This window comes from Homalodisca vitripennis, chromosome X (assembly GCF_021130785.1).
Source record: "Homalodisca vitripennis isolate AUS2020 chromosome X, UT_GWSS_2.1, whole genome shotgun sequence".
NCBI classification, from domain to species: Eukaryota; Metazoa; Arthropoda; class Insecta; order Hemiptera; family Cicadellidae; genus Homalodisca; species Homalodisca vitripennis.
This window is the reverse complement of record NC_060215.1, coordinates 116,777,977-116,802,312: the sequence shown is the minus strand read 5'-3', so window position 1 is coordinate 116,802,312 and position 24,336 is coordinate 116,777,977. Positions and strand designations below refer to the sequence as shown.

The 24,336-nt window shown below is 31.2% G+C and overlaps 1 protein-coding gene across 4 annotated transcripts in view; it reads right to left on the bottom strand.

The window, feature by feature from the left end:
- Positions 1–439: 439 nt before the first annotated feature.
- LOC124369820 (serine/threonine-protein kinase 11-interacting protein) overlaps positions 440–24,336 on the bottom strand; it is an 89,003-nt gene continuing 65,106 nt past the window's right edge. For all 4 annotated transcript variants that reach the window (XM_046827935.1, XM_046827938.1, XM_046827939.1 and 1 more), the window contains 6 exons: positions 21,928–22,106; positions 19,285–19,382; positions 16,895–17,082; positions 16,003–16,167; positions 7,780–7,931; positions 440–7,491 (listed from right to left, as the gene is read on the bottom strand). In XM_046827935.1, the coding sequence (XP_046683891.1) occupies positions 7,318–7,491; positions 7,780–7,931; positions 16,003–16,167; positions 16,895–17,082; positions 19,285–19,382; positions 21,928–22,106 (956 nt within the window). In that variant the 3' untranslated portion in view covers positions 440–7,317. The remainder of the gene's footprint in view (positions 7,492–7,779; positions 7,932–16,002; positions 16,168–16,894; positions 17,083–19,284; positions 19,383–21,927; positions 22,107–24,336) is intronic.

Here is a 24,336-nt window from a genome sequence, read left to right as displayed (position 1 = left end):
GCTGTATGTGCACTGAGAATAATATAAATAATTAAACAATCAATAATTTTTATACAACACCAGTTTAGTAACGAGCAATATTGCTGCAACTAAATCACATATTTGTTCATTTGGAACATTAACTATAACCAACTCTGAATTTTCGCAACTACAACTTGGTCAAAACTGCTGTTTTGGAATAAAAATTACAATTTTTGGAACTGGCCCATTCCTAGTGTAATAATTATCCAAAACACAACTTAAACACTGATAACATCTTCAAACAATCTAGGAATATTATATAGTATTCGAAGTAAATAAAAGTTGTAATATCATTTGACATGGATGGAACTAAAAAATGGTCTAGCTTTAAAGATCAAAGCCATAGTACTCAATTTAATTTCACCCCACTGACTATACATACAATTATGTTATAATAAAAATATGTTTAATAATCAAGTTTTATGCAAATAAAAATTGTTTTAATTTCTTATTTGAGAAGATTAAAAACCATGAAGACAGCTCTTAAGAATAAGAACAATTCTAAAAAAAGCAATGTATCTACAATAATACTCATAAAAATAAATCTTACTAATTAATTCTGTAATATGGAAATGAGTGAAAACAATAGAGACAATACATTATTTACAAATGCTAATTCTTAAAGTATGAAAATAAATATTTATATTTAACCTCTTCTTAATTACAGAATATACTTGTGAACTTTTTTACTAACGATATTACACAACTTACTCTCACTCCTAAGGTTAATTGAAACTCAACAAGTGGCATTTTACCTTCCACAACAATGGAGCTCGCCTATCTCTTATTGGCTCTTGATTTCTCATGTCTTCCTTTTAATATACGTTTTCGTACAGTATTTGTTACCTGACTTTCTTTTCTGTACAATTTTGTCAAAGTCAATCATCTTGCAATAATTCTAGCCAATCAATTTATCACTACTTACCATTCAAGCAATCAGAAATATGGTCTCCAAAACTAAGCTTTCTCAGCAGCAAGACAGCCCAGGAAGATGTGGGTTGCCTTTTAGTTTGTATTTCTTTTGAATTCACTTTACTAGAAAAAATAGAGATGGAAAACCTCAACTTACTCTCACATAAATTTTGGATACTATTATAGTATATTATGTGCAAAATAAAATAGCACGCAAGGCACTATTATGATTTTACTACTTTAAGTATCCTTTCTAAGATACCTAGGAAAATTAATTGTAAAAAGATTGTTAATATACCAATTAATAGTGTATCTTTCCACATGTGATTCGACTCTAGTTGTTGGACATATACTACGAAATCAGATAAACAGAAAGGTCTACTATAAATCTTATAAATTCAGCAAAGACAAAATTCTTAAAAAGTAAGCCTTAGATTAAAAAAAAATACCTGAAATTCAAATTGAACCTTGTTATCAAAGTATATTGAACTTACATATCCACACAGTACTTTGAATTTTTTATGGTTACTTTTTGAGTGGAGGGATTGGAGTTAATCCTTTCTTTTCTATAAAATATTCTGTTTAAAGTAATTAACTTACAATTTAAATTAATCATGTTATACTCTATTCTTATGTTATTTTCTGGCATTGTATTTTTTGCGGCCACTAAGGAGGAAAGATCTCATTAGTATTTAAACATCCGTGATATAAAACTCACTGTATTAATAAGACTTGGGGAAAGCTTACTTAATATCAGAAAACAAACTGGAAAGCATGATGTGCCAAAAATAAACCAATAATCAGTGCAATTCTTTTACCATCATTTTCTCTGGTGGTCTCTAGCACATGCCAATATGTGCGTATGGTATGTCCACATGTAAAATTTGGCTGCCAGTACCAGTACAGCTCTTATCAAAAAAATATAATTTGGATTATTAAACTTTGGTAAAAACTTAATTTAAAAAAATCTTTAAATGCAAGTTGACTGTATCCATGCCAAATTTTCTTCGACGTTTTAGAGTTAAGACTAAAGTACTCATGTTAAATATCTAGAATATGTTAAATAATCAATAATTTTACACACAACAAACATTGCAACAAGTTCAATCTCAGTTAATAAACTATCAACAAACATATCAAATGTAGAATTTAGTGTAAACAGAAATAATGAAATTGTTTAAGTCTTCTTCATAAAAGAATAAACTTTATTAAAAATGTAATGAACAAAGTTTTATTATTGCTTTTCCTGAGCGGTCATATTTTATTTAATACTTTTTCTGATTTTCAAAAAAAGCCAAGATGATAGTTTATGAATTGAACTTTTTGTTTTGAGTGCACACTATTTGGAATACTTGACAAGTTGCATGAATAACTTAGCATTTGGCCACAATATGAGTGGTAAGTGGCAGAACAGCAATGCAAAGTTTGATTTTTGTATTGTGCTTATGGAGAACACCTGACACTGGCCATGACAGATTTGGCAGGGCAGTACCACACAGTGCAACTGATTCACCAACTTCAGACATTAATTTTCTCCTGCCACTCAGTTCATTCTGTAATTACTGTGCATCATGTCAGACGCAAACTAGACTCTCCTCTGGATTTACTTGCTGCCGTAAACCCATCTTCTCTCCTCCAAAAGGTACAATAAGACATCTTGATTAATGTGTAGGTCTAGTAAAAAGTTTCAACTGATATTCTAGTGTACTCAAAAAACTGGGTTGCATCTCTTATCAAACCAGCAAACAGATGTTGACAGTCAGCGAGAAAAACATTGTGTCAATTTATAGAGTGAACTCAGTACATTTTAGGCCTGTGCAACCTATCTAACATATTTCTTATCCCAATTCTGTTTTTATTAAAAACAAAAGGTTGGACAACTTGACCTGGAGACTCCATTTTGATGACTGAATATAAATTAAACTCAAAAACACTGCTTGTATTGTGGCCACTACTGCTCTACCACCGCTTACCGCTCGTATCGTGGTCAAACTTGTGCATTTTAAAGGAAGATTTGATAACATGTGTAAAGTCAAGAAGAGGTCTGGTGCATGTTATTTTCAGTTAGTAACATCTCTTGAAAGAATTGATAACTTTTTTCATCTGTCTTTGATTATTATTCTGTGTATGTCACCCATTTAAAAAAATAGACATTTATTTTGTTACTGAAAAATTAGAGGGACACTTACACATATTTTTTGAGAATTATGCATATTTTACATTTACCACGTATTTTACATACATGTTATTTCATTCAATACCTAATTGCCATTTTTTCATCATTACGGTGGATTATGCTTTTTATTTTAAAGCAGTAATAAATATGCATAGCAAAATGCACTAGTGATAGAGAATACATAGGCACGAGTTAAATTTAAATATTAAAAAAAATTGATAGTAAAATTTGCAAGAAATTGCAGCAAAGCCAAAAGGCTTAACTTAAATACAACATTCAAGATATACAATAATTGTCATTCAAAAACACCCAAACCAAGATGAATTTCTTAGGGACACATTACAGTAAAAAGTAGAATAACCAAATGAATTTTCTAAAAGACTGTTTACTCTGAAATTTTTATTGCTATTTGTTGATTTTAAGATGTTATTTAACCAGCTCGTCTGCTAAGGCTTTATAGTACTACTCTTAATATTTAGTGTATGGAGAACATTTGTAGAACAAAAATTAAATTTACTTTAACAGAAAGATTTAAAAAAAATCACTAAATGTTAAATCACAATAATGGAAGATAATCCAAGAGGAAAGATAATAGGACTTTGGACATTTGCTAATGTATATGTTACAAAACAGAATACTACGTTTCGAGAATTTCAATCTATCCACTTCTTCAGGTATTAATAAAAACCCTAATACATTTGTGTCCCACATAAATGTCTCCCTCTATTTACCTAAACATGGAGGTAAAAGTCCAAAATAAACTCCTCTTTCCGGATGTGTACATAGGGTAGTAAGGGATAGGGACAGCTTTAGGGCAATAGTTTATTGTAAGAAAAACTAAGGTCAGTATCTAATTTTCAATCAAACCATCAGTCAAAGAAGGAGTCATCTAACAAAATAATGAAAATTTAACAAAATAGATACTCTCAATCTGTTATAAATAAGAGTAAAATAAATAATAGGAAACACCCAAAGTCAGGAAATAAAAACGAAGAAAAGATTTACATACATATCAATTCCTTTTGCATTAGAATTATTGGAAAAGATTAGAAGAGCAGGCAGAAAATACAATATTAGAAATGTTTTTTAAACCACAACTGAGTTCTTAAAAACCAAACCAAAAAACAGCATGTAAGACTCAAAAAACTGTGTTTACAATTTAAAATGTTCTTGTAATAGGGAATACATAAGTGAAGAAAAAGGTTATACTACAACTGAGAGTTAAAGAACATAAAGACAATATAAAATACGGCTTTTGGAAGAGTCCAAAATTTTTCAACATTATTAGTATATCACAAATCACAAATAGGATTAAGTCAACCATGAGGATAACTTTTCAAACATAAACTCATTGTGGCTTCTTACATAAAATTAGCAGATGAACAGCTAAGCGAACCTTGAGTTGAAGTTAGGCCACTTTGGTTACCAATATTAAAGAAATTATTAGCTAGGGAACCTAAAAATAAATGTAACTTTGAAACAAACTTTCCAATAAAATTCATACACACACATGCGAAATGTGTATATGTAGTGCTGTTGATTCTGTGCAGTTACATCACGTGACCAGTCTGGAATTTACGCTGTTAATGTACTCGTCCGGTATACACTTGCTTTTATTGTACGGTATATTCTCAAATTTATTTAGTACATGATGAGTTATTCACCACACTTTCTATTCTTTATTTAACTTTATGTCTTAAGGTTTTTGATACCAGAGGAAGAGAGTAAATTTCAATCCCAGAAACGTAGTGTTCTATTTCTTTAACATAAAATGGTAGCAAATGTCCTAAATCTTATTATCATTTCACACCATCCATCTTCAACAACAAACTGCAAACAAAGAACACTACGGAAGCGTTTGAAGAAAAGTTTTAAATGGCTCAACACAGTTGATGTTAAAATCATCACAAGTGGGATAACATCACATACCATAAGGAGTTTAACAGAACTAAGTAAGAAGCCTAATCAAATTATAACAGCCAAGAAACCTCACTCAAGAAAATCTGGACACAACATGACCTTGATATAAGTAACACAAAAAATGCTAATGCCGGTCACCTTTCTTCCCAGTCCACCTCATCTTTCTGTTTTTATCTTTTGTTGCTGGGTTACCTATACACTATGTCTAAGACTAAATGCTCAATTCCTTTTTGCTGTGCGTGATTTGTTGTGCAGTTTACATTTTGGTTTTATCTCTTGTTATTATTTACTATCACAAGATGGGTTTGACACATAATTTTTCTGTTATGATGATACAAGTTCAGCACCCTAAAACATGGGCAATTTAAAATGTGAAAAGAGAGTATATACCAGTTCTCGAAATGTCATGTTCCAGTTCTTATAACACTAATAAATTAAAAATGGCAAATGTCTTCAACTACTAAAATATAATTTCAGATCATCCATCCTGTTTTTCTGGTATGTGCACATCTCCACATGTGAGCATCTATGTGATTCATAGATATACATTATTTATTACTAGAAAATAATAATAAATTATATACATATTTTATCTATTTAGTGACTAAATAATTCCACTACGACAAATAATTTCTGTAAACCTTCCTACAAGTAAGAAGGAAATATATATCACTTTCAAGGCTTTTTACAAATCCAACGCATCATATAACACTAACCTATTAAAAAAATATCACTAAAATAAACTTAAGTAAGGAAAAGCATTGTTACAAAAAACCAAATGTTTTAAGTTATATCTGACTCAAAAATTTACTATTAAAACAATTGCTGGTGCGTTGATAGGAATGATTTTGACATAAGTTTTCTAGAAATTAATTAAAAAAAGTTTGGATGCCATAATCATTTATTGAGGTATAATAAAACAATATTATATGTGATGACTTGATTGGTATTCATTATTGAGAAATTTTTTTATCTAGTAATGCAGCAATACGATTAAAACAACAGTTGCTAAACGTATATTAGTTTATGACTAGCTCATTTTGAGGATGTTCATGCAGTATGATCAGAATAGAAAATAGAAATAACCACTTGTTATGTCATAAAATATAGTTCTCTCCATATGTTGGCACTATAAACAGCAATCCTCATAAACCCAAATTATTTTAAATGTTTGTGTCAAAGATATCTCTTTAACAGTAAATGTTTTAAATTCACTAAAACAAATCATAATAACAATAAAAGAAACCTAAATTAATGATATTTAGTAAATATTGTGTATGTATTTGTCACACACACTGTGATTAATTAAATTTTTTTTAAATATATGATGCACTATTTTAACTATTCAATTGTTCTACGATGAAAGCTCTAAGTTTTAGTGCATGTATTTATTTTAAGCCGTATTATGAAAAGCAAATATTCCATATATACTGTAAGTTTTTGTGCCCTCGTAATTCAATATGAATGTGCAAGTTCAGTTTTGAATTGATATAGCAGTGATATGATGAATTCGAGCTTAAATGTTTAAACAATAAATATGTATTAAAACCATTATTAAATACGATTTAAAATTTAAAACATACTTGGAAAGTATTGCCTATAACTAAAGATCCTTATAGAGAGAATCAATAAATACTCAATTTCATTACATTTCAGTCAATTTTATAACTGAGTTTTTTAAAGAATACAGTAAAAACATAAACTAAATAAACAGCAAATTCTATAATAAATAACTAAGAAATTTTAACTCTACAGAGAATTTATTTCCAACAATCAAATTCACATATATGGCTACATAGATTTTAGCATATTTAGTAAATAAAATTAACAAACAACATAAAATGAAGAGTTGGATTTCTTTAATAAACAATTTAATTTTACCACATTTGTAAGATACGTACATTTTTTTTAAAACAACAATAAACATAATACAAAATTATTGCCTGAAAATTTTGAATATTGCAAAATTGTTAAAGTAATACAATTGTAAATCACACTAAGATGTCCAATACAAATTTAAAAAATTTTAACTAAGAGATTAACTTATGAACTGAAAAATAATTTCTGTCTCTCCGAACACTCACAAGCTAAATTGTAATTAACAACCATTCTACTACACTATAGTTTCGAAAAATTAAAGAATCTCTCTATTTTGATTATAACACATTTGAACACAAGTTATATAAATACAAGTCAGTAATAAAAATACATAATAATTTGTTAGTTGGTAAAAATATGTAGCAGTAACAGACTACTCTAGAATCACAGGGTGGCTTTGATGTGGAACATTAATGTTTCTCTGAGGACAGCAATGGGACCGAGAATAGTTGCTCCCAGGGTCCTCGGATGCTCTCAAGAACCGTATTGACCACATCCGTACTTGAGAACACCAAGGTCCACACCTCCTCCTGGTTCTCGGCCTCAATCAGGTAGTGGATTTTCAGCTCAGGTCCGGACACATCCTGGCAGAGGGGACAAAAACGTTTGATTGTTGAATGTTATTTATCCATACATTAGACATTATAAACGAGAAAAGGTATGCTAATAATTATACTAGTTGTCACCGTACATCTATGTGTGCCTCCTTCTATTTGTAATAAAATTTATTAATGAAAGTGATGTTATATTCTGATGAAAGCTACAGTATATTCTGATGACAACTAGGGGTTTGCAATACACATATCAATAATAAAATGTAAAATGCCAGGTGTCTGCGTGGAAGAGACAATACAGGTAAAATAGGTACTCACAACATCGATGATATTGGCCAATTTCTGGTGAGCGGCACACACAGGCTTGGCCGGCTCTGCGTTGGGAGATAGCCATGAGAACTGAGGCTGGATCAGTAGCAGATCTGTGGTAGTGACAAGCAGTGGTAGAATTGACAGCTTCAGCACTTCCTCTGAAACGTTTTTGTAGTTCAAAATGTTACTATTTGGACTTGTGATTCGCCAAAACAAATTAGCTTATATCAACTACGCTCAAAGTCAAATCATTACTTTCGTTACAAACTCATTTAAAAAGTTTGATCCACTCCCTTATTCTCAAATGATTTGTCAACTAGGTGACCTGCATTCATCTAATAAACGGAAAATACTAGCACATATTTAGGTCTTTAGCTCTGTAACTGGCTGTCAAAATTTCTCTGGAATGAGTCTTTTGGAAAAGTATATAAAATTGTTTTTATTATAAAACATAAAAGAGTAATGACATGCAGATTAACCCTTTTAGTGCCGCGAGTCACGCTCCGTGACGACAGGTATCGGTGCGAAAAATGCCGTCGTCACGGAGCGTGACGATTAGTATTTGATTTATTTTAGTACTCTGATATTGTAATAACTGGCTAATATCGATGCAGACGTCTTCTTAAGATAACCGAGTATTCGGATCGATCGATGTTTGATGTTCAATATCGATTTTATATCGATCTATTCATTGTATACATAGTCGAATTCGAATTGGTTCTTAGTTTACATTGCCGTTGAGTGGCGTTGAGTTCTGTTTGTGCTGTGAGTTTGAACCTTAGTTTCGTTTATTTTTATTTCGAAATGGAACGAAATAAAGTTAATTGTGATGACTCTGGTTTATTGAGAGCCCTTTTAGAAGAAGTTGGAAGTGGTGGGGAGTTGGAAACTACAATGGAAACGTCGGTTGCTGACCAAAGTGTAAGGTATGATGGTACGCCTGCCTGTAAGTAGTATCTTGGTTGAAAATCCCACTCTAGATGTAGATGTAGACTATGATATTGATATGTCACCTAGGCCTACAGCAGGTCCTAGTGGTGTTTGCAATATCTTACCAAGAAAGAGGTATAGGCGACCTAACCTAGCTAGGCCTATAGGCTATGATTCGCGTTGTAAGGTATTTTTGTTTTCCAAAAAAAAATTTTTTTTTGGTTGAAAATAATATATTATGTACTGATTTTGTTCAGTTTTAGATTTACTTTGCAAATGTATTATTTGTTTTAATCAATAAAAATTCTACAGTTATCATTTTTGGACTTGAAGTAAAAAAAATTTTTTATTTTTGTTTAAGATTATAAATATTTAGTACAAGTTTTTTTACAATAACTAACAAACACAGTTATGCAACATTTATCATAGAACACAACAAAAAAAATTCTATGAGTCTATCACAAAAAATGGATTTTTTATAATTTTAACCAAACACTTACATAAAGAGTGGTGTGTTGGGACCACTCTTATTTTTAATTAGCATTAATGATTTGCCAAACTCATTAAACACAAAATCATTTTTATATGTTGATGATACTACATTCCTAAATACTGCCAATAATGTGAATGAACTTAATTTACTATCTCAAGCCACTATAACAGATGCTGCTTCTTGGTTTAGAACAAATGGATTTTTGCTCAATGAAAATAAAACTCAAAAGATGTTATTTACGTTAAGAACTATGGACAGCAATAATATTGACAAGGATAGGGTTTCCAGGATTAAATTTATAGGAATCTACATTGATAATAAGTTAAGTTGGCAGGCTCATATAGATTATATATCCTCAAAATTATCAAGAGTTATATATCTTTTAAAACAATTAACAAGTTGTGTACCAAGTCACTATCTGAAAACAGCTTATTATGCTTATTTTCAATCAGTTTTTTGATATGGTTTAATTTTATTTGGCAACTGTTCTAGGATCGATGAAATTTTAATTCTTCAAAAAAAAGCAATTAGAGTAATAACAAAATCAGAAACAAAAGCTCACTGTAGACCTTTGTTCACTAAATTAGAAGTGCAAACAATAATTATAAACTTATATATATTTGATTTGATTACTTTCATTTTGAAGAATCATGACTTGTTAAAATTTACAAATGAAATTCATGACCACAATACTCGTAACAAGAATAAGGCAGTAATTGAGTATCACAGACTAAGCAAATCTTTATCTAGTCACATTGTATTGTCTATTAAAGTGTACAATAAGGTTATTCACCTTATAAATGAAAATTCAGTAACGATATTTAAACACAAATTTTATAAGTGGTTACTCAACAATCCCTTTTATTCTTTAAATGAATTTTTTTTACTGTCTGTGATCAATTTTTAAACTAAGAATTTATTTTTATACTGTGCAACTGTACTTAATTATTTATTAACGTTTTATAATAAGTGTTTGTCTAATTTTATTAATATTAGTTATACATAATAAATAAATTTATGTATGTATAACTTATATTTTTTCTATTGTTATTTTGGTCTCTAGTTTTCATAGAGATTAAGTTGTTAAGATTTTATTAAGTAATACATTTTTTAACTGTTTTTTATTTATTGACTTATTTGTTGTAACTTTAAATATCCTTATATTATTTATTTAAGTAGGTATTTAGTGACGTGGCAATACTGCTCAATATAAATAACTTTGTCAATGCTTTTGTAAGCCTGAACGACAATAAAACATATTCTTATTCTTCTTATTCTTATTCTTACATTTTTGCTCAGATTGGCCTGGCACTTTACAGCCAGGAAGGCGTTCAAGGTCGCGGCACTAAAAGGGTTAATTATAAATTCAAAACTTGAAATACCATTATATTTATATAATCCTAAGTTTCTACTAAACATAATAGGTATACTAAAACAATATTATGATAATCCTTAGTCTAAGTAGACTAACTGTGTTTAACGTTATTATACACATACTGCAATACAGAGGAATACCCGGATTAACGTATCTGCTATGAAACGAAAAATGGAATAATATATACAATGAATTTGTAAATTAACTTATTAACCCTTTGGACCCCAAGCGGTCGATTTTTGGACGTCTGATAAGTATGCTAAAAAGACCAAACGGTCGATTTCTGGACGTTCGTGAATCACGCTAAAAGGACCAGGCGGTCGATTTCTGGACGCCGGAATTTCGGTATTTTTAATAAGTAATATAATAATGTTAGCATTTAAAATATAATTTTATTATATACTTTAAACCATATACACTTTGTTAAAAGTATTAAGGATATTAAAAATATTGTTTTGAATGAACTACAAAATATTACACAGCAGCAATACAATAAGCGCTGTCAGCTGATCACTGCGTACTGCGTAGTGGCTCGCCTCGCCGCCACGGCAATATGCCAGCTGTCTAGATGTCTATGTTCTGTCCGTTTGTTGTTCTGTGTTTTCGATGTAGTAATGTTTGCTTTCGTACGAATTTTTTTTGACTGAATTGTGATGAAAATAGCTTATGAGAACTTGAGAACAAGTGAACTTGATAGGGAAATAGATAGGGAGCTAGATTTGTCTGATTCTTCAACTCCATTTGATGACGACTCGGACGCAGATCCCACCTATAAACCCTATTCTACAACCTTCATGATCTGGTCAAAAGTACAAGCAATCAAGAAAAAAATCCAGATTTGCAGTTGGTGCAAAGAGGGCTGTCATTCTCTTTGCTTTGGCATACGTGTGTAAATAGTGCTCCGAGTGAAAATTGGGAATTTTGGGATTATACCGACCACACCCAGACATGAATCGTTATTTGACATTTTGCTTCTACTGATTACTAGATTGGCGTAGAACAATATTTCGTCAATATAAAACAAGAATTGTCTTATCGCAAACCCCTCCCCATCCTCAGACAGAGGTCAAAGTCGAGCGGTCTAGTAGATAACGTGACTGCAGAGTCTCGCCGCCCGTTCAGCTGGTATGCCGCGACCCGGAAACCGGTGCTAATACTCAACAGGTTGAGCGAATGTGGGGTTCAGCTAAATGACGTAATAAAAAACAAAAGGAACAGCACGACACCATCTTGACTAATACCTAGCTGAATACATGTGGCGGTCGGCAGTTGCGGCTGAAGGCGGAAATTCACTACACTCACTCATCCTTGATATTGCTGCATTCTGGGCGTCACAGAAAACCCATTAACAATTGATAATCATTGTAAGTTTGTAATTTTATAATTAAAGAGTTGTTTTTTTCGTTCTATAATGTTTGTTTCTATAAATTTATATTTTGTGTTCCTCATACTAGGGTGGTCGGTATAATCCCAAAGTACCGAGAAAATTTTTTGTACATAGTGTATATATTTTTTACTTTATGCCATTGTAAACAGTACATTTTATTGACTTATGCCTATTTTGATCTTCACTATATTGTAAAATAAAATAAGAATTTGTATAACAAATTATTTTTAATATTTTCGATGCTGTACTGATATTTCCGAATAACAACATTTTTATTGCTTTTGTAGCAAAGTGATAAATTTCGTTTAATTGTATTATTTGTATTTCAAATAAGTTAAAATTTGGTACACATGTAGAAAACAATATTCCCTGTAAAATAAATTGGTTTCCCACGGTTAAAAACTCTTTGGTTTTTTCAGTAAAACACTGTAAACTAAAAAATTATTAAATAATTTTGTTATATTATTTTTATTTTATTATAAATGCAAAAAAGGAGGGTCACATAAGACGATTTGGAGTTTTATATACTTAGGCTAATTTAAAATGTACATTTTGACACCAAATACATAATCATATGCCAATAAATACATTTGTTATGATTTTTCTCTTAAACCACTTCAAAAAAGCATGACTGACAACTGAACAGTTTTTGGAGCTAGTCCACACAGCAGGTATTACAGTATTGGGCAACATCTATTTTAGGGTCCGGTCCTTAAAGGGTTAATAGCTATCTAAGAATTGGTTTGTTTGTCGTGCAATCATAAAAGTACTAAGCCTAATGTCCTCTTTTCTAAATCAATAAGTATTTGTTAGTGGGGTCATTAATCAGTGCGCTTAAAGATCTAGTATCGCTTGTCGCCTCATACGAGTGATAAAGGGCTCCCTAAATTGTACAGTGATTGTATAAGTGTCTCTGCAGCAGCTCAGCACACATGAAGCAGCCATTCACTCATCCTTCGCTTGTACACAGTGACACTGCCACCCTCTGCCTCCAGCACTTGCGACATGGTTATGTATAGATAACGAGCTATATACAAAGAATTACTGACTTCTACATATTTTTTATCTGTCTAGGAATGGTCAAGGCAAAATGCTATTTGTTTCTAATGAAATAATGATGGTTAGTTTCTTGACAAATGGTAAATGTGTTATTACAAATGAAGATTAAGACTGATTTGATATAAAGTAGTCTTATATTGATTACAAGAAAATCATTAAATAACATTCTGGTTGGGTATCGTCTATTTTCCTTAAGAGTAATATTCATAATTGTACTCTGCGTGACATCAAGTGGCTCCAGAGTGATGGAGAAGACGCCTCCCCATGCCAGGAAGCCATACTCTAAAACTGACTGCAAATATGAGAAGCACACAGCTCTGCAGTTATCCACCAACAACAACCAAGTAAGTTGCATAAATCCATAAATCAACAATCTTATAGATCGTTAAACATATTGAACACGTTCAACCCAGATCAATAATTATGCCTACATACTTAAAATGATCCACAAGTAATTCAAAAATCCCGCAAGTACAGGCGTCTGCACTAGGATCACTATAGAAGTGCATTCTAAGCATCCTCGGCCCTGGTTTGTTCATATTAAAACTTGGCAGATGTTTAATGTTTTTTGGTGCTTAAAGACACTATAGTCTAACCAGTTCTTAATTTTCATACGATCCCGGGATGCCTGATCATAAGCATCCCATTGACACCATGGCCGTATTGTTGGAAAATAAAAACAGTTTACCTGTTAACTGTATTTTAGAAATATTATATATATAAATATTAAGAAGAGAGTTTCCTAGAGATATTTCCACGAGTAGTACCTTGAACCACTCTATAATAAACAGAGTAGGTCACTTATGGAGACCAGTTGTAGCCAATTATTAATTAAAATAGCTTTTGAAACAAGTTATTTTTTACTACAATTATTTACAATTTTGGTATACATTTTTCTCTATTAACCCTTTTAACCCCGACGTCCGTATAGTGCGGACGTGCACTTTTTATTACTTTACTGGCCACCTATTTCACCAAATGCTTTGAAATTTCACAGACTTGTGCACAAAGATATTTTGCATCGAAATATATTAGTTTATAATGGTTTGACTTCATATTTTGTCAGTCTGTGACTGAGCAATTGCAGTTCGTCTCGACTGACTGCTCACGCTTATTGCAGACAGCTGTATATCACGTGGTTGTGAATATTCCGTTTTCTTCACAGTTTTAGGTTAAAGCAGTGTAAAGTACGGCAGTTAAAGTTTAGTTTATTATTTGTTTGATTTCAAAATGAGTAAAAGACTCGTTCAAAGTCTCCCGTAAGTGAAAATACACTAATTAGTAACCTAGTTGCAAATGGTGTGGATGTGATTAGTGACGAAGATTTGAGTGCTAAAACATTTTGTAGTGATGTAAATATTGTTTTAAAACTTTTTAAAAATTTAGATTATGAACAGTTTTAGTTATTGTGTCAGAAATAACTTTGGTTTTATGTTTATTTTAAGTACTGTGAATTTCAAAGGTCTTGTTACATTGCCTTGCTCAGAAATGGCAAAAAGAAAAATTTACACGGCTTTACAAAAATTGATGTTACTCCACTTGTAAATAAGGTAGGCCTATAATTTTTGTTTCCTTTAATTAAGGATTAAATATATCATAAAGTAAATGGGTATTTTTGTGTCAAATTTTTTTTATCTATATGGTTTCTATGATCAAACTTGAAATTTTTTCATTTTTATTTATTTTTTATATATGTATATGTATGTAAAAAAATTACTTTCAAAATAATAATTTTATTTGTATATTTCTGTAAGCTACATGTATAAAGAAGTAAAACAAAAAAAGAATTACCTAAATATCTTAAAAAATAACTGAGTTATGAATTTTTTACAAAACCCTTACATTTTGTCTGAAAATGGCTTGGGATTTCTGGCACATCACTTGATTTAATGTCTGGGGTTAAAAGGGTTAACTGAATCAAATGTGTCAGCAAGATCTAAGAATTTAACAATTACATGACTTTTTTTATTTAACCTTACCTGAAATCAATTTAGTGAGATCTACTGAGGCATCAGTTAGTTTTTCTTCACGGAAACCATACTGTTTATTTGTAATTACGCTTAACTGAATTAAATAACTTGTAAGTAGAATTTTGACATACTTCTCAAGTATTTTATCTACTGCAGTTAGCAAGGAGAACAGTCTGAAGCTGTATATTGATTGTGGCCCACTTTTAAGTATAAGAATCACTTCAGCAATTTTGAAAACGCTAGAAAATTTTCCAGATCGAATACTTAGTTTCATTATTTGAAGGAGAGATTAAAACAGTTCACTAAGACTATTTTTGATCAGTATAGTGGGTATTGAATCCCAGCCAGGAGCTGATCGTGCCTTTAAGGAAGCCACAACATTGATGAGCTGCTGTTGAGAGACAAGTCTCAATTAAAATATACCATCCACAGCATGGTCAGCATCCTCCACCTAAGGGGACCATCCAGGATTAAAGGCCTCAGCCAATCGTGATCCCACAGGGACGAAGTATTTATTGGACTCTTCACTGACAGTTTTGAACTCAGAAGGTGGGGCAGAATTGCCTATTGCAGAAATTTTTAACTAGGAACCAGTCCCTATCTGTGTGTTGTCCTGAGACCTCGTTCACTACATCCCCAAACTTCCAGGCACTCCTAGCTGTTTCCAGGATTTTGTTTTAATAAAAATTAAATGTTACCTTTTTAATTATTGCATGCAAAATGTTTATAATTAATTAATAATAAGGTAAAATTGTTTATAGTTACCACAGACATCGTTTTGCACAGGTAACAACATGATTTTCGTGAAGAAAGAGCAATTATTCCAATTCGCTAACTTTGAATTACTTTAGGGAAATAAACCTTAGTTGCTTGATCAGCCTTTACAAGCAGAAACTTCTGGTTTGAATACCTCCTTCTTACTGAACCTTACTTCCTCAAAGTGATGAGAGGGAGTTATAGCCATCATTGTTAACTAAGGCAAATTAAAGCACAGCCCTCAGTCGTATAAATTTACCTTTATCTTTTGCTGTACTGGCGGAGCTACATAGGGCTAAATATCTCACAGAAGAGTCTACTGGACCATCGTTGTTGGGCACAGAGCTGGTGATCATTTGTTCCAGCAGCCTCTCTGGCTGGGTTGATGGCTCCTCCACCAGCGTGTATTGCGGAATGTTCTCACCTACATCAATAAAGTTGTCAACTTCAACTGTGAAGTACCATACGTTTACAATTGTAATAGAATGAAAGACAAAAAAATACGTCAATTTAAATAATTTTAGTGACAACAACTATGGAAATAAATGTTCAAAATCATTACAGTGAACCACTATTTAACTAACACTTTTATCACAGTTTTCATTTGAAAAATATAGATCCCAAAACATAAGACACAAAACCATACAGTTCCTTTTCATTACGCAGAGATTGTAGATGGATTAACTGGAATTGTATCAGCTGTGTTCTTAATTGTTGTAACAATCAACAGTCTAACTGTCTAATTAACAGTTATAAATATAAAATCTGAGAAACAGCTGTTTAAAAAGTGGCAGATTTGATTGGACTAACCTTTATAAATACCACGTAAAATATGTTAAAATTAAAACATAAAAATTAACATAAAATTAAATTTGTTACTGGAAAATTATTAAATTCTGTAAAAACACGAGAGATTTCAAAGAAAACTATCACATAAAAAATAACTTTTTACAGCTTTATGGCCAACATGGTATTTTTCATGTCACATTAATATAACAATCAGCTAGAGGGACAAGTGCACTATGAGTAACAGAAGGGGTTAATCTTTTTTAATGAATTTACACAAGCTGTATGATGTAGCCCTTATACCTAATGTGATATTACTTTCATTTAATATTAAACTGTAAATTAAATATTTTGACTTTACTGACCTTTATCTAAATTGTGTTTAAGGAATTTTATGAAGTTACAGGAGAAAACAGGGTCTCCAAGTAACACAAGGTAGTCTAAAGAGCCCAGACGTAAACCAAATCCAAGTTGCCACGGCAACATAAATATCGTTGACAGGTCACTGCAATGGTGGCATACTTTCTGTTCAAACCATTCACTCGCATTTTCCCTATTTTGAAAGAACAAATATAAATAAGTGGTCAAATTAGAAACACTTAGAGGCCAGACTAAATTACCATTAGAGATCTCACAATAACAATTAACAACTAGATGATCACCAGGTATACAAACATGCAATCTTAAGCGTGTGTTAGTCAAGCTCAGCTTGAAACATTGTTTGTCACGCTTTATAACAAGAGACTGGGCTTCGAAGAAGTCACTATAAAACACAAGAAAACAGTAATGTTTGCACACAAAACATGAAAACTTTAATTAATTAATCACAATGTGTCTTACAGTAACAATATTATATTTTAGAGTAATAATATTTTAAAATATTGTATAAACGTTTTCAATTTGAGTTGTAAAAAAAGACAATCAAAACGTATTGTTTTATTTTTAGGACCCTGAATTTCAATCCAGGCAGTTATAAGTTGTCATAAAACAATTGGTTTAAAGCTGGTGATTACAATTCCACAAACTAGTGAACCCTTGCCTAAACCCGTTGAATGCATACATCTTTTGATTAAAATGTCAACCAAGATTTTATTTATTAATTTGTACTGTGTGTCAGTTACAAGCCAACTTCTTATTTTTTCATTCTACAAAAGATGTCAGATGATTGTATATTTTCAGAGTAATGTTTTTATTACTGTGGATCTTTCTGTTCAGTTTGGGTGTATGAATATTCCTCTATTGCGATTTATAGTCCTCACTACACTACTTTATACATTTTTATTTCACCACATTAGAAAACTATATACTGCAACACACCAAAACAGATTACAATCTTACTAATTACTAACAAATAATTTTAATTAATGGTGTGACGTGCTTAAGCATTTACATTTTGTGGATCTTTATATATATATATATATATATATATATATATATATATATATATATGCATATATAAATGTACAGGGTGGTTATGACCTAGTGTTAAAATTTGTTGTAGGTGATAATACAACATAAATGTGACTCAAATACTGAAATTAAAAGTTTTTATTACTCATACATACTCAGAAAAAAATTATTTTAGTTTTTTAATAAAAACATGAACATTTTGCTAAAACTGTAGAATTACTATGAAGTTTCGACACATTTCTCAAACTTTATTACTATCATTGTATTCTACATTAAATTGTGAGTAAGTATGTATAACTTTTAATGGGTCTGAATCTCCTAAAATATTAATTAAAATAAAAAGCTGACATTCACAATTCTTAAAAAAAATTGCCAGAAACTAGCAAATGTCATAGAAACTGCTTCAAAACCTAAGCTTTCAGACAATATGATACATTGTTTTATTTTTCTATCATAAGTACAGTTATGTAAGTTTCAATAGTGTAAAACATAATATGATAAAAACTTCACTAGCAAAGCACAACTGGTTTTAGATTTTTTTATAGCGTCAAGGTTGAGACATATTTTTTAATTCGATCTTGATTAAAATAAAACATATCTAGGTAGTAATTACTATGTTTAATTGTTGTTTTTTAATTACTAAGACATGCAAGGATTTTGAAATTTGAAATCAGCCTTTTTTATTTATTTGCAAATAAAAAGAGAAATTGTTCAATAACAAAATGATGCATATATGTTTATTTTTGGGATGATAAAACAAAAAAAGCTTTAGTTTTCAATGATAAAAAATTATGTTTGATCTTATAACAAACAATTTACAATTAAAAATGTTCTATAGCATTAACAAAAAATATCCTTGGGAGTTTAAACATTGAAAACAAATGTATAAATATTTTTATCAATTTACTCTTTTGGAATTTGGCAAGCACCTTTAAAACCAGCTATTTTATTCAGTAAACAAATGGGCGAATATGTTTTTGGTTAAATGCCAAGGAGTTTTTACAGACTTGCATAACAAAACCATATTATGCATTTAGAGATTGTCCCTTCCGAAAGTTAAAACAAATGTAAGGCAGCTAGAATATTTCTATCTGATGTAAGTTCTGAGTGGTAATAAAAGCTGCTAGTTTTAAAATGAAACATTAAAATTTTACTTGTATTGTTTGTTTAAATCTTAGCACAGGGATGTTTTAATGTACTTTAAAAACTTGGTATTAAACAATGAGAAAATCATATCACAATGGCACAAAATGAACTCGTATTTTGACATAAATAAAAGCAAAACATATTAATCTTTTAAACCGAACATACTCACTCCACTACAAAACCAATAGCTAGTACTCACCCAAATTCAGGCCCAACAATCTGTAATATGTAGATGGCATGAGTGGAAACAACCAGACAACCTGGAAATGATTCTCTAGGACGTACAACAATGTTCCCCTGCAATCAAAATATCAACTTAACAGAATATCCAAAGTTCACAATTTAAATCATTTTTACAATTTTAGGATTTCTACATTCACAGTTGATAATATAATACAATTCACATTTCCTTAAGGTCCACTACTTATAATTAGTATTATTCATAGTTACGTATTTATAATGATAAAGTACAACCACTTAAGAGTTGCAATCGATTTTATCGAGAGTTCTTGCATTTTCAAGGTTTGAAGGATTAAAATGCAATGAAAGATTTCGCAGTGTTAAAATATTTTGGGGTTTATAGTTAATGCTATTTTATACATAAACGTACTGTATGGTATTATTACCATTTATTTTTATTTCAAATATAACACTTGCAACAAATTTTTATCTTGGAATTTCAACAATTTTATAATTATGTTTTAATATTGTTTTAGTTTATTATTTTTATTTTTTAACTTTCTGGTTTTATTGGACATTTTCAAATTTCAAAAACTTTTATTTGCATTACTCATCATCTAAAAATTCACATAACCTGATTCCAATTTATTTTTTAAACCAAAATAATTAATTTATCATTCTTAAAATCATATTTTGGTTTTGTACATGTACTAAAGTAAAAGCTGATTTTTCTAAGATATAACCTACTGGTTCAAACTTAGATAGTATACAAATTTTAATGAGCATTTAATTTACCAAAGTATTTTCATCTAAAAAGTAAGTTTTAAAATTTGCAATCATGTTTATTATTGAAGCATAAAAAATAAAAAAATGTAAGTTTGTGCTTACACTATAAAAATAAATGATTTTCAAAATGCTTATACTACACTCATAACCTACAATATTATTACTTATTAAAACATAATATTGTGTTGTTTGTGTCAGGTCTGCGGAGCACTGAAAATTTTTGTTCGGTACAGTGTTCTTACTACCACTTTGGGAGAAATATTTTGCCAGTTCAATACAATAAAAAAGTGAGATCTTACCCAAAAAACTTTCATCTGAATTCTACTTTAGATTTTGTGAAATCTACTTATGTACTTTTGGTACACAATATTAAAAGGTATGGACAAATAACACTCAAAGATAACACACATTTTTATCTCTTCAGCCATCTCAAAGCCCTTACAAAGCTTCTTTTTTATAAATCCAAGTATACGAGGTCTGTCCAAAAAGTATCGAACCGCCGACCAGTAGGCGGCCGCGGCGTAACCGACCGGCTCGAACCGGTTATTGGAGGGGAGGGGCGAGCCTACTCCTTCCCATATTAGGCATTGAATACGATCCAGTCACTCAGTGAGTCACAGCGCTCTGTTCCGTACAGTACTGCCATGTATGTGCGTCGCATTTCAAAATGACTGAACGTGTTGAGCAGCGCATTTGCATTAAATTTGCCAAAAACTTGGCCATTCAGCATCAGAGACGATTACTATGATACGGAAAGTTTATGGTGATGTGTCTATGGGCGATACACAAATAAAAGAGTGGTTTAGGCGGTTTAAAAATGGCCGCATATCAGTGGAGAGTGATGACTGATCTGGCAGGCCTTCAATGGCCCGAAACACTAAAGATTTAGGAATACCAAAATTGTCAGTTTGTAACATTTTACACGAAGATTTAAAAATGAACTGTGTTTCGGCAAAATTTGTTCCTCGGCTGCTGACAGAAGACCAAAAGAACTGTAGACTTGAAATCGCACAGGACAATCTGGATTTGATAAAAAGTGACCCAGGGCTATTTAAAAAAGTTATTACTGGTGATGAGTCATGGGTTTATGGCTACGACCCTGAAACAAAGGCTCAATCTTCACAGTGGGAAATTCGCAAAGAGCAACGGCCGAAAAAAGCAAGACAAAGTCGAAGCAATGTGAAGACAATGCTGACAGTTTTTTTGACCAGGATGGCGTTGTTCATCACGAATATGCTCCAAGAGGCCAGACAGTGAATAAGGAGTATTATCTTGAGGTCCTAAGGCGGCTACGAGGTGCAGTGCGAAGGACACAACCTAAATTGTGGACAAGCCGTGACTGGATCCTGCACCACGACAACGCGCCAGCTCATTCCTCAAATCTTATTCAGCGTTTTTTGGTCAAACATGCGACATCAACCAACTACGACAGCCTCCCTACAATCCTGACATAGCTCCTTGTGACTTCTGGCTATTTCCGAAATGAAAAATTCCTTTGAAAGGAAAAAGATTTGACGATGTTGAACAAATAAAACAAAATGCGACGAAGGACCTGTTAGCCATTCCGCAAAATGAATTTAAGGAGTGTTTCCGGAAGTGGGATGAGCGTTGGAATAAGGTAGTGGCTTGTGGAGGGGAGTACTTTGAAGGGGACCAGATTGCTGTTGCCGCCAAGTAACGTCAGTTCATGCCACACGTCAAGGTCGGATACTTTTTGGACATACTTCGTAAGTGCGAAACTAGAAATGCTTATTATTTTGGTTACCGATATAATCATCATAAGAAAATAAATCCACAATGGAAATATACACTTACTAAACAATATATTACTTGCTCATTCAGTACCTTACTATTGTACATCTGCAGACAAACATACCCTAACAAAAAATGAGAGCTCCTCATTATCGTCCTTGAAAGTGTTCTGACAGAGGTGCAGCTTGATACGGTGGTCCACCTTGGAGAAATCTGTGTAGGAATATTGCACTTTGGCAAAGGTAGAATCTACGCTGGGAGAATTTCTTGGGGTTAACTTTGCAGTAACACTCTGGATTAGACCTAACAACACACAAATAAAGAGGTTTATTCAATGTTACTAAAATATTTCTGAAAACACAATTTCATTAATAAAGTGTAATCAAATTATTATAAGAATAACAAAAACTCATTGTTAATTAGAGTGCACTAATCGTGGACAATTTAGTGTACACTACATTTATAAAATTATATTGGTCCTGTGTAAACATTATATGGGATATTAAATAAAATAACAGTAATCCTCTATGGGTACCTACTGTTTAGTTGTGAGGCTTTAAAATATATTAAAAAATTTAAAGATCGTGCTAAATCTGAAGTAATCACTGTGCCCTACTTTGTGAATTCATAATAATCATCTGATCAAAATCTATAAACAGATTAGTGATGTTAATGGTATGCTGATAAACAAAATATCAGCAAACAGATTATGAATTAAGGTTGATGGCAGATGTACATATTGTCAAATTGAAGACCACTTTGAAGGATGTATTGTGCTTTTAAAACTGAAATCTAAGATTGAATAAGAAAGTAATTTTAAAAGTAGATAGTTCCATTTCATCAAAGCATCCCTGATGAAAAATTCTTGAGATTTTTTATTTTGCGTTTTAGTTGGTCATTCAGAACTAAAAGTTGGCCCTACCATCCCGAATTTTGAATACATTTATTCATCATTAAGACAATGAACTATTATTTTCACCATACTATAAACATAGGTAAAAAGCTTGTAAATTTTAATTCAGCGAATTTTTGGTGTTAAAAATACAAATTACTCTTTGTACTTCACGTTGTGGGGATAAATGATTTCATTTAACAGTTTGAATTTCTTGATGGCACAGTAAATTTCTATTAAGGATTGCTGTAGGGTTCAAACTGAAATGTGAGAATATTAATATAAGAGCCGGCTGTACTAGTGGCCATCTTGATTTTATTCCGATAAGAACTATGTTAAATCTCAAATAACTTTACGATCTTATTTTTGGTTGTAGAATTATGGGAGGTGTTTTATTTTAAAGATATGATCAATACGCATCAAAACGCTTATTTTAGCATGTTTTATATTTTTATTCGTTTTCTATGAAAAAATCTAAAACTTTCTTGTATTTTATCGTTTAAATAGTCAAAAAGCAACCATTTTACAAGAAAAATTTATGTATATGATGCCATCTTTAAAATGGGATATTAACCATGATTCTATGACCAAAAATAACAGTGTAAGAGTTTTGAGGTTTTAAATTGATTTTATGGGGTAAAACTTAAGTAATTTCACTACAGCCTGCTCTTAATGAATTATACATGAAAGCTGATTTGCATGTTCTATCAGGTCAACACGTTCTTCTATACAATTTATTTTAACTCCTTGGCTTCTGTATTCTTAATTTAACTGTACAATCCCACAAGAGGTTATTTTGCTTCCTTTCAGGGCCAAGTAGCAGATTACTGCCATCAGCAAAAGTGCCAAAAAATTAATCTATAATTTTTACTTCTTTACAATAAGCCAAGATAAAAAAAATAACGTTTCAGTACATGAATTACATGACATGAACTAGCTATTATGAATTTATAGCTAATCAAGATAATAATTTGACACATTTTATATGCCTTTGACTTTCTATATATTCTGAAAAACAGTTTTTTGTCATCAGCAGTGTTACTAAATTAATTAAATTGATAAATTTACATAAAACTTTTAACATAAAAGCAAAAACCTTAATGTGATAACTATTTCGTAATATGAGAAGTATAAACATTTTTTCACTTATTATTGTACAGGGTGTATATTATGTCTGGAAACACCCAAATATATCCTTTAATAATTTAAATATAAATTTGAAACCTCTTACAATCGTGATAGAGATTGGGCATCTACTTTTTGGAACAATGTTTTGTTATGTCACACCAACGGGGGACGTCCTGCCGAGGGTATCGTGAATATTCTTAATGGAAGCCAATACCTTGTGATACATAATTTTAAAGGTAATAGCTTACTGAATTGAATGCCACAAACCGCATCTCAAAGGAATTATTCTATCAGAAAATAGAGCATTTTTAGTATTGAAAATTTACTGATGTTCAACAATGTAATTTTAACATGGTTCTTGCCACAAAATGTGTTACACTAATTTTTTAGCATTTTTTAAATGTTTCAATTAAAATAAAATAAACAATATTTATTTTTAAGCTGGTTTCATTAGTACAAATTTACCAGTTTTTATTACAATGAATAAAACTTATGAGTCACTTTCTCTGATTA